At 39.7% G+C, this 12,061-nt stretch overlaps 1 protein-coding gene across 6 annotated transcripts in view; it reads right to left on the bottom strand.

Moving 5' to 3' along the window:
• Positions 1-12,061, bottom strand: part of UNC5D (unc-5 netrin receptor D) — a gene marked incomplete at both ends in the record, with an annotated part of 506,783 nt that overhangs the window by 77,482 nt on the left and 417,240 nt on the right. For 5 of the 6 annotated variants that reach the window (XM_080928792.1, XM_080928793.1, XM_080928794.1 and 2 more), the window contains one exon: positions 11,946-11,978. The exons of the other annotated variant lie outside the window; for it this stretch is intronic. In XM_080928792.1, coding sequence (XP_080784918.1) covers positions 11,946-11,978 — 33 coding nt within the window. The remainder of the gene's footprint in view (positions 1-11,945; positions 11,979-12,061) is intronic. 6 annotated transcript variants of the gene reach the window in all.

Below are 12,061 nucleotides of genomic sequence, written 5' to 3'. Positions count from 1 at the left end.
CCAGAATCCCATAGAAGGTCAACCAACTACCAGCCCAGGAAGCAGCTTCAGTGGGGCCAGTGCCATTGGCACACAGACCTACTAGAACCTTTCCCAAGTTGGTGGTCCTGTTGTTTATCCTTGCTGTTATAAAGAAGCAATAAGAATTTCCTTTAACTTGTTAGGAAATCGCTTTGAAAAGGTCAGTTATGATCAACCATAGTGATCCATGTCGGTCACACTTTGTAATCCTTGACGACTCCTTACCTCTTAGCCTACAATCAATGTCTCCACTTTTCAAGTTCTCCATCTTGGAAAGCCTCATTCTTGTTATTGTAGCTGCTGATTTTCAGGCACCATGCTAGCATTTTATACTTGGCATTACCTCCAATGACATTGAGCAAGTGCCCTCACTTAGGTGTATACATCAAAGTAAGAAAAGGACAACATGCCTATGCCAAGCTTCGTGATCAGTGTGAGTGCTAGAGCTAAGAGTGAATCCCATGTGGTCTGTCCCTAGTGTCCTGCCATTAGCCATGTTCCATAGCTCCTCACTCTGTCCTAATTATACTGCCTGTCTCCCCTAAGACCAGTGCTTCTCAGCCTTCCTAAAGCTGTGGGTGGCCCTTTAATAGTTCCTCATGTTATGATGGCCCCAACCACAAAATTATTTCCATTGCTACTTCGAAACTGTGATTTTGCTATTGTTCTGAAGCCTAATATAAATATTAGAAATGCGGGATATTTGATATGTGACCCATATAAGGGGTTGCAACCCACATGTTGAGAAATACTGCCTAGATTGAAGGGACCAATCAGAAACCACTCAATGACAAGAGCTTAGGGAACTAGTTCTTATTTCTATGGTTAAATAATTAGAAAGCAGCTAAGCCCAGGTCTAAGCATACAGCCACCTTTAGGCCCTAACTGTTAACCTGCATTACTATGTTCCTTCCTCAAATCTCCTTCTTTGCACACAAGGATCCAAGTGACCCTGGCCTGCTAGATTAGAGGAAGCCACATCTCAGCTGGCCAGCATCAGACATCAGATGCTGTGCAAGCTTCCCAGGGTCTTCTTAGCAGCTTAAGTGTCATGTTACTCATGTCTCCTAGCTAAAATAACATTACCACTACCACAACAGTCAATATAGTTTTCCTCTTTCTCTAAGACCCCTAATTTTCATCTACCTTCCTTCTTGCTGAGAACACAGAGGCAATCTTACATGAACTCCTATATAGCTCAAACATCTCTGTGCAGGTGTATGTCTTCTTTTCCCCTTTCAAGTTTTCTGTGTCAGGCCTGCTCTGACTTGGTCCCTTTCTGCCTCCACAGGGATATGGCTCCATGTTTATTCTTTAATCTTGTATCTTACAGGTCTTGCCAACAGTGGCATCTTGCCCATGGTGGATTCTTGCTCTTCTACACACCTCTCTGCAAATCCCTCTCTCAGCTCACTCTGACCTACTTCTCAGAGACACACCTTTTATTCTTCCTTCCCCTGAGTTCTTAGTTCTTATTTTTTTTGTAATATTTCAAACATTTAAAACATTAAGCCTCTGTGAATGCATACTTCCCAATGTCATTGACCAGTTATTTCTAGTTTCTCTTTTTCTGTTCGTTTGTTTTTGTGTTTGTTTTAGTGAAACCAACACATATGCAAAACTAGAAAAAGCTTTGGGAGTAGAAATAGTTCCATGATGGATGGAAAATGTTTTTCCATTTACTTGTCCTAAAGTAACTATGACATAGTAGCTCTTGAATCCCTGCAGGGAAGGAAGTGTAGGTACCCATCTTTCACTTGTCTTATTCTTTACCCTAAAGGCTCCAAATGATCTATAGGTGTCTATATTTTCAAATTTTCCAGAATGCAAGGTGCCAAACCCACAGCTCCTTATCAGAATGTACTTGGCATCCTTTATCACATCTGCCTAGCTGATTGGCAGGCTGTATGTTAATTTTGGAAACCAAGTCTCTCTGCCTTATCCTGTCATTTCTATACCCACCCACAGCCTCATTTCACTCTGTAGCTCATCTGTCTCTTCATCAACAGTGAGGATCTTCATCTTTCCCATCATGGAATACATAACCCTTCTCCTTGACTCCCCTTTTTATTTCACCTGCTCCTTTCTTGCTGTTTGGCAAAGATCCTGTATTCTCTTGGTTGTAAGTATAGATTATAACGTTCCATTATTGGCTCCTTGTCCCTTTTCAGTTTCTCTAATTGTATAATCACTCACATACAGACAGTGCCAACTACCCCCTGGTCCTGTCCAGGCTCATGCAAATATCTGTCAATCTTCTCTGAAGACCCGTACTCATGTCTTCTTGTTTGCTGCACACAATTGCCTCCATGTTGGCCTGAGGTCTCACATTAGTCATCTGATTTAAGGATTTGTCATTCTTGTGTCTTTGGACAATTTTTTCCCCTTATAAGTTCTCTTTTTCTGTTAAGGACACCACCAGTGACCAGGCTTAGGATACAAGAGTCATCTTTGATTTTGTTTTGGCTCACTTAATTATTCACTTTCTCACACATGTCTTAATGATTCTACACTGCTAATTACTACCTATGTTTAATGAAAGACAATTTTTCTAATGCCTGCATTGCACAACCTCTTCTGCCTGGTACTTGCCCTCCCTGCCCTAGTCTTTGATCATGTGAGAATGTAAAACGCTATTCATGGCACTCACAAACCTTCCAATTGCTGGGTTCTTTGTACTGAGTCTTTGCTGGAAACTCTGCAGTATTCTGCCCCATCCATTATTGCAACGCCTTTCACCTACGCTTCCTCAAATGCACCATACTCTCATCAAATCTCGGGAGTTCTTCCTTATACTTTTCACTCTTAAAGAAGATTCTCCTCTATAATGCATATTTTAATCTTCTCTGGTCTTCTGAGACTGGCAATAAAGACCATATAATTTGTGAATATTTAGGCATGTGTCTGTTCTCCTCTATGCATGAGTGCTAGAAGTAATGAATAACAGTACAAAACTAGCTGGGAGCAATGGTATATGTCTTTAATCCCAGGCTGCTGAGACAGATGGATCTCTCTGAGTTCAAGGATATACACAGAGAGCTCTAGGCAAGCTACATAGAGAGCTCTAGGCGAGCTAAGATTACAGATTTGAGACCCTTCCCCAATAAATATACAAGTAAATCTAAATTTTTTCAGTTCAATAATGAGCAAGTTTTGCATAAGTGTTTTTCATGTAATACCTCTAACATATATATATATATATAGTGTTTATCCAGAATTGAAATTTACGTAGATGGTCCAGTGGTCCTGCATTTTATTTGGCAATTCTATTTTGAACATCAAAAATACTGTTTTTGGTAATGGGGGAAAGACAAGGTAAAAGAGACCAAAGAGTGTGATTTGAATGTTGTCCTTTGCCATCCTTCTGACCCCTGAAGACGTCAGCTTTATGCATTTCTGTGCACTGGGGAAGGAGTGATTGTGAATTTGCTTGCAGTGGGTACCCTGGTGCTATACTGATGCTAAAGAACACACCGACCTATCACCTATTCTCTATGTCTTTGCTCAGTACTGCGGTATTTAATGAACAAACTCCCATTATTTCCATTAAGTACAGAGCCACTGAAATCATTGAAAATGGCAGTAAGAAAAAGCATACACTTATGAAAGGCTAAAATCAGATAGTAAAAGAAAAAGTTGAAAATGCTAAGAAAATTACAAATGTTGCACACATATATGTGCTGAATTGATTTAGAGGAAGAATGATTGTGAAGGACAAAGCAAATCATGCAATTTGTGGAAAGTGCTGTACTTATGTAATTGAAAATAATCAGCACGGGATGAGGAGAAATGATGGCCAAAATAAGGGAGAAAGTGTTTCAGGGCGGAGCTGGAAGAAACTATCAAAGCTAGGAGCCTCATGCTAGCTCACATAGGTCCAGGGATCCAGTGAGGATTTAAAGGAATGGGCCAAAGATAATTCTGATAGTTGAAAGTGTTAGTTGAGTCTACAGCCTGAAGCAGGGTGGCCATGGACAAAGCCCATGTGGGCAAGTACTGAGCTTCCATCTTCTGAGTAACTCTGCTAGGCACTGTGGACTGATATATAGGATGGAAATTTCTTGAGCAAAATGAGGATTCCAGTTTCCAGGCATTAAGTATACATTCATACTACTATGTGGTAGAAATTATTCAGGATACAAGTATGTGTGTGGGCTGTTTCCTATTGTATAGTAGGTGGGGGATTCTTCAACCTTCTTCCATTCCTTTTTCTCAAAGTCCTCATCTTTCATTTTGTACTGCATTGTAAGGAGAGTACACTTCTGACTCTTTTCCTTCACATTTCACTGAGCCACAACCATTTGTATATCACAAATACCTTCTACATAAATGAGTACATTTGGTTACCTAGAAACAAAATTCTCAATTTTGCACTTTAACAACAGAATTCTCAGTAAAGAATTAATAAGAAGGCTCACAACGATAACTCAACAAATATTTTTTGAACGTGATAATGCTGTAAAGGCAAAAAATAGAATAATAAATAAGACTCTATATTTGTATTCATTTGTAATTCTAGCAACCAGGAAGCTAAGTCAAGCTTATGCAGTGAAACTAGGTCTCAAAATCAAACAAGTTTAGGGAGTAGATTACCTAAAGCTAAAAATAAACAAAGAAGTCTTATGGAAATCTACTAGTTTGTTGATAATTAAAATATTATGACTATATACGGGTGAGTATGTGCATGTGCATATACATGTATGCATTTGTGTGTATGTGAGTGTATGTGTGTGTGTTTGAATAAAAGTCCCCTATGTGAGTTTCCTGCTGCCAGAAAACATTGTTTTTAAATGTAATCTTAGAGCCAGTAACAGGTGCCTCTCTATTTGTTATTGGTCAGCGATACCCCATGGGCCTTTAAATAACACTGACTATTGCTATTCCTTAAAACACTATTGCTGAAGACACCATTTACTTTGGATGCAAAACCTAAAGAAATTAGCCTTAATCAACCAGCCTTAATCAATCAAGTCAGTCTCTGACTGACAGCTAATTTATATTGTGTCAGAAGGTTCTGGGTAGGCTGCTGAGGAATAAAATATCACAGTGGCATTACTCAGCACAGGAACCTACATGCTATTATTGCCTTCTAGGTAAGGTGTGCCTACCGCAGTAACAGTGGCATGCTGGCCATGGAGGCAACCAACTGCTTCCCAGTTGGATAAAAGGCCCACATCACAGAAGGGAATTTTTTTTTGCCTGCTATTGTAAAGCTGGTCAAAATTCCATGGTTGGGGAGGCCCTAGTCCCTAGGAGGAAACCGGTTGTTTTACAAGATGACTGTGTTGTCAAACTGCCTTCTCAATACTTATGCTTGTAGCTATTAGATTTCTGTTGCACTCAACTTATTATCAAGGAAACTTTCTGAGGCAGTAGGAGGAATGGGTTGCCATTAATACAGAGACTCATAACAGTTCATCATGCCAAGCTTGAGATGAACAATATACATCAATCTACACGCCTATTTATGGCTCAGGAACATGGCAGAAGGGAGGCGTGGGTAAAAGAAAATGCAAGAGCTAAAAACAGTGGGGAAAGGTGACTTCTGGATATGACACGGTTTTGGCATATAGCAAGTCACAGTAGCTGTTGGTGACCTGCACAAGACCTACCTAAGATCAAACTAATTAAAGTTCCAGCATGGATTTGGGAGGGGTTCCTGAGGTGCCACACTTGGTAGATGGGCCAATGGGACTTGATAACTATTCCCTTCTAAGGATAGGGTTGCTGATGCCCAAGTGGAAATCCCACACCCAAGAGCATATGAGCAGAACTAACTGGGATATATATGAACAAAATACACTGTATAAATAGGTATATAAAAATTTCAATGAACAAGCAAAATCTAATTTAATGTGAAAATGTTATCATAATTAAAACAGAAAACCTTGGGTAGGTTGGATGCATACAACATCAACAAAAATAAAACATAAATTATATACATATATATATGTAGTTAAAATTATATTAATTTTTATGTGCATTTGCATTTTGTCTGTGTGTGTTTGTATGTGTGTGTGTGTGTGTGTGTGTGTGTGTGTGTGTGTGTGTATGTGTGTGTATTTGTTAGATTTTCTGGAACTGGAGGTAGAGACAGTTATGAGCTGCCATGTGTTGGGAATTGAACCTGGATCCTTTGAAAGAACAGCCAGTGTTCTTAACTGCTAGCCAGCTTCCAAGATCCTCATAAATTATATTTTAAATACCAAATTTGTTATAAGGATGTGGAACAGCATTAATGTAATGAAAACACAGTAGAAAGAGGCAAATAGTTAAGTTCTTGGAGAATTCTAGGAGTAACTAACCCAGACCTTGTGGGGATTGCAAGTCTTACAGAAGTAAGCTTTAGGTGAAAATTGAGTGGAGATGTATCAAACACATTAAAAGTTAGATGGAGGGAAAGGTTTTAGGTACAAATGATAAAATTATAAGCCACTGATAAGCCCAAGTGGCAATGGGTACTTAGTGTTTTGCTTTATTGAAGGCATAGCTGAGGTATATGCCAGGAAGCCAAACAGTAGATGGTTAGACTGGTCAAGAGATGCTGCTGTGCCTCAGGAAACACCAATGAGCTCCTGAAGAGGCTTCAACAGGCAGGAGATCTGCTGAGAATGTAAGTCCTGAAAAGCTCAGCCAAAACTTACTTAAGAAAACATCAGGTACTAGAAGATGACTGAAAAATCTCTTCTGGAAAGACAGCTTGCCTTTTCTGCCCACAACCCCAAAATTTTTATTTTCATTATTTGGGATTTTATAAGACCATTTACATGCATGTACATGAAGTACAATTTGCACATATCTCCCTGTACCCACTTGCTCACTTTCTTTTTTCTTCTTTCTTTCTTTCTTTCTTTCTTTCTTTCTTTCTTTCTTTCTTTCTTTCTCTTTCTCTTTCTTTCTCTCTCTCTCTCTCTCTCTCTCTCTCTCTCTCTCTCTCTCTCTCTCTCTCTCTCTCTCTCTCGTTCTCTGTCTGTCTGTATGTCTCTCTCCTTCCTGCTTGTTCCCTTTTGTCCTTGGACAGTTTTGGTTCCAGCTTCATGTCAGTATAGATGTGATTTTATTTATACTGTCTAGGGCTTGGGATCCTTCTTTTTCCCTTTGAATCTTCTTTTCCTACTGCAGTGATGGTTTTTCTTCTTTGCAGTGACTCTGACCTCCTTTACATATAACTATGGCTGTCCTTACATGCCTTATCCTCTGTTCTTCTTTATTGATATTCTATAGGCATTAACCTCAGTCTACGTGCTAGCTTTAAATATCATTTTGGAACTGATAAGTTACAAATGCACATCACCAGACAGGACATTTCTCTGCCCTCCAGGTTCATGTACTTGGCTTCCTATACTGCCGTCCATTTAGACACTTAAAGGGAATCTCAAAATGAACTCTGAGCTCCCCTTTCAAAATTATACATAATGTATTTCCCTAGTATCCGTAATGGCAACACTATCTTTCCTAGGCATACCCCAAATTATGAAACCACCCCAAAATTCATTGTTTTTCATATAAATCTATCATCAAACTCTTGGATTCAAAATATGACTTTTTCTCCTAAATATTATTTCCCATCCAGTCTGAGCCACAATCATCTTGAACCTAGATCTTTCTAAGAGTCTAGCCATAATAACAGATTATAGTTGTAATAGATCATTGTAATAGATGCCTTTGCTTCTGTTCTGGGTCCCTATAGGTTTACACTTGACACTGAAGTTATGGTTTATCTTTGAAAATATTAGGTCATGTTGCTCTGAATAAAACCCCCATGGTTTTCCACTTACTCTGGTGTCAAGGTCAAAGTCTTTATGATGGTTTACAATGCAATGGAGGTTCCCCTCTCACCTCCCCTCTGAAACCTTGACCATTACTTGATTTTTAACTTTGCTGTGTATAACTTGCTTTCTTAGGTCCTCTGAGAGTCTGCAAGCAAGTTTTCCCTTTAGAGCCTTCATCTCCCATTAGTCCACTCACTTGAATACTCACCCCCACCCCCAGGTACTCCAGACCTGTACCATTTTGATTCTACTGGCATTCTGAAATACAACTAAATTATAGAGTCTTTATCTGACTGGTTTATTGAAAAAGAGTCAACCTTCCCTCAAAGCCTGCCCAAGGTCCTCACGCTATTCCTCCACATGCCACATCATTGGCAAGTACTTTCTGACATTTATATTTATTCCAACTTTCTTCAGTAAAACTGTGAACTTTACAGAGCCTGTAATGTGTTGTACTTAGGGCAGATTTTTCCACTCAGAAAGACATATTTTAGTACACAGTGAGAAATAGTAAGTAACTGTTGAGTGAATGGATGGAAATGGTTGAGGAGAAATGGGGTGGAGCCAGTGAACCAGAGAGTTGTTTCATCACAGAAGAGGCAGACAGGGATGGTGGGTTGGATCCAGGAGGTGAGAAAGACATAGCCTGTCCTTGTTTCTGCACCAGATCACTGCCTGAATGGTAAATTGTTTACTAAAATGGAGGATAGGAATGGAGTGATAGACCAGATGTAGAGACAAAGAAGGATAAATTGAATTTGGGATATTGGAACTAAGACTATTTGGAGATACTGAACTGCAGATGCCTGTGACACAGCTGGAGCTATTACATGTGCAAGTCTCTAGCTCTGGGCACCACATGCATACAGTGCCTTCAGAAGCCACAAGATGACCTGTGATGCCCTGGATCCAGGGATGATACAGGTAGTTGTGAGCCACCATACAGATGCTGCAAACTCAATCTAGAACCTCTGGAAGAGCAGCCATACTTTTAACCTCTGAGCCATCCCTCCAGCCCTACAAGTACTCATTTCTACAGGGAGAGAGAGATTAGAGCCCAGAACCATATTATAATGTAATGCTGCATTAGTAGTACGAATCTAAGGTGAAAGCACAGATTCTGCCACCCCTCCAGAGCTTTCAGCCATTTACCAAGCCCCTTTCTCCAAGCCTCCAAGGAGTCTCATTGTCAGGATGCAACCATTTTTCAGTCTGACTCTGGGGGTTCACACTTGCCATTCAGAACCTACTATATTTTACTGCACCTCCTGACATTGTTACACAACATTTATTGAAAGCACATTTGATGGTAATGAAGTTTCTATTAACTATGATTAAATCTCATAAAGCACCTGAAGATAATTTAAGATGTGCAGAAGCAGAAAATGAAACATTCGGTTTAGTACATTAGGAAACGTAATTGATTAAATTATCTCATTTACAATAAGTGCTTTCGTGAGCTATGCAGTGCACATATTTCCCCCAGTTGTCATTATGACTTGCCAACACATATCTTAAGACTTCAGTTTCTTTTTGTACCTCCCTGCAATTCAAAGCTAGCTCTGTTGCCTGCCTGCTTTCGAGAATAGTGTAGGAAACTCCTTTGACTGATGGCGTCTACCCACCAGGACTTGTGGAAGATGATGCGCACTGTACTGCTCTATGTAGAAACAGGTTGTTTCTCAATTATCTTCATAATTGACTTGGATTTTGCATCAGTGATGATTCATGTCATCTTAAATTCAAATCTCCACTTTCACTGAATGTCTAGCCTGAATTTGGGTAATGTACTTCCAACCACGTGGCTCCCAGAACCCCGACTAGATTCCCCGGGGAGCCTTTTGCAATCACATTGATTCTGGTACGGTTTTATTTTTAGGCAAATCACAAATTAAAATAGTTTAAGCGATTCTGTTGCAGTATCCAGCAATTAAGCACGGTGCTTAGGAGCGAGAACCCCAAGCAAAAATGAGTTCAGGAGTCCCTACAGAAAAGAAATGGCTTCTGTGGGGTTTATGCCTAAAAGTACAGATGTAACCAAATTAGAAAGGCACAGGACTCACAAACTGAGCATGAAATTAATTTTTAAAATACACACACACACACACACACACACACACACACACATTTCTAAATAAGCCTCATCATTGTTCACCACATGGACAACTATGGTCTTGTTATATGGTACACAAAACCAGGGGATAGCAGGCAAAAGAGACAAAAAAGCAGCTGAGTGTCCACTAATCCCAGTTATTGCCCTAGGAGTCAAGACACAGGCATGGACTACATACTGAAAAACAAATTTCTCCTCTCCTCAATGTGCTAATGCCAGCATTTGTGCATGCACGTGCACACACCGACACACAGACACACAGGCACACATGCACACACACACACCCACACACTGCTTACTCGGTCCCAACTCAGTCTTCAAAAGCAAGTGTGCATGAAACTAGAAGAATGCTACCTAGGTACCAACGGTCTCTTTACAAGCAGCTAGCAGCAGTAAATAAAGATAATGAGGAAGCTTTTGTTTTCCAGAAGTCTACAATGGCAAGCAAGTGGCCTCTCTGTAGTTCTGGCTGAGCACAGCAATGTAGTGAACAGAAACAAAATGTCTGGATTTCCCTCTCATGTCTCCTGATGCCTACCCCAGGGTATCTATTACTGTCTGTCTTCTGAGGTCATTTTTATTTTTACTTTTTCCCAAAGAAGTTAACTAGTAAAAGATGTTAACTTTCTTAAGAGCTTTGGACTCCAATGCTGCAGACTTAAAGGATCAAAAGTCATTCACCTTGAATTAAATGAGAAAAATTAGACATAAACATGTTTTCCAAGCTGAGCATTTCAAAGCAGCTGGACAGCTGTCTACTCTTGTTATTTAGGCAATCTGCAGGATTCTTTCCTCAGAGTTTACAATCTGAGGAATTTGTTCATACATATATGCACATATATATGTATATATGTGTACGTATATATGCATGTTGAAAGATAAATTTCTCCTCCTTTCAACATGTGCTCATGCCAACAAACATAAATACACACATACACACAAACACACACAATGCTGAGTATATACATGCATGTGTACATATATATATATATATATATATATATATATATATATATATATATAACATATATAATATGTTACTATATATAACACCAGTATGCATTCCTTATCCAAAATTCGTGTAATTCCTTAAGCACAATATCATGTAGATCCTATGAGTATCCATCATCATGGATTCTAATGCCCTTAGTTTTTCTTATGTATGCTATGATTAGTAAGTTCCCACCCTACTCCAAGATTCTGCTCTGTTTGATCTCCCAGCCAGAAAGCACCAAGGTTCTGCTTCTCAGCTCCCCCACGTAAAGCAATCACTTGGGGAGCTCTGAAAATTAAAGATTTCTGGATTCCAATCCCTGTCCCCCTACTTCCACTGTGGATTTCCCAGGAACCACGTGAAAGCATAATTTTTAAAAGGCTTCCTGGGAATCATAGGTGCAGTCCAAGCTGAGGACCACATGACCAGCTGGCTAGCTGCCAACCGTTTAAAGACACGCTCTGTTTTCTAAATCCTCTGGATGCAAACCAAAGGCCTCTTCATAAAGCAAGCCTGTAGTTAGGGAACTAAAGGTTTACCAGCACCCACACTCAGCTTGAATTTCTTTCCCTGTAGAGGGCTGGCTCCTAATCTACATAGTCACCATGGCTGCCACAGCAGGCAAGACTCTAGGTTTACAGTCTCCAGAACCCTTCCTTCCCTGCCTTTCCCTGGAAGGGCTAGGAGCCCGGCTTTTGCCTACAAGTCTCCTTGCCATGCAAGCGTGTCCTGACAAATATTTATTAATTTTAATGCTATAAATCTCTCCAGAAATAAGAATCCTAGATGACATTTGTGGAGAAAAGGACTTAAAGGCAGAACGAATCAAAAAGAGAGATTTACTTTTGCTTTGAGGGAGGGGAAGGGTGTGCATATTTCTTTTTGATTTAAACCTCAGATATGTGACTCCAAACTCAATGAGGAGAGGCCTGGGAAGCCCTGGATCTGTCAGAGGACTTTGGTTCTCTTTGGCTCTTGAACAAATACAACAGTAATGCAGCAAATATGAGAATAAATTATATCCACAAGAGGAAAAATAACTTACTTTGGGGTTTTATTTCATGAAGAGGTTTTTTATCTAAAAGAAAGAAAGAGAAAGAAAGTTGCATTTAATAAATTTACATGGAGCAGATATATTCCCTGTATTACTTTGTACGGACC

This window comes from Micromys minutus (assembly GCF_963924665.1).
Source record: "Micromys minutus genome assembly, chromosome: 14".
NCBI lineage: Eukaryota > Metazoa > Chordata > Mammalia > Rodentia > Muridae > Micromys > Micromys minutus.
This window is presented reverse-complemented; position numbering and strand designations above follow the sequence as displayed.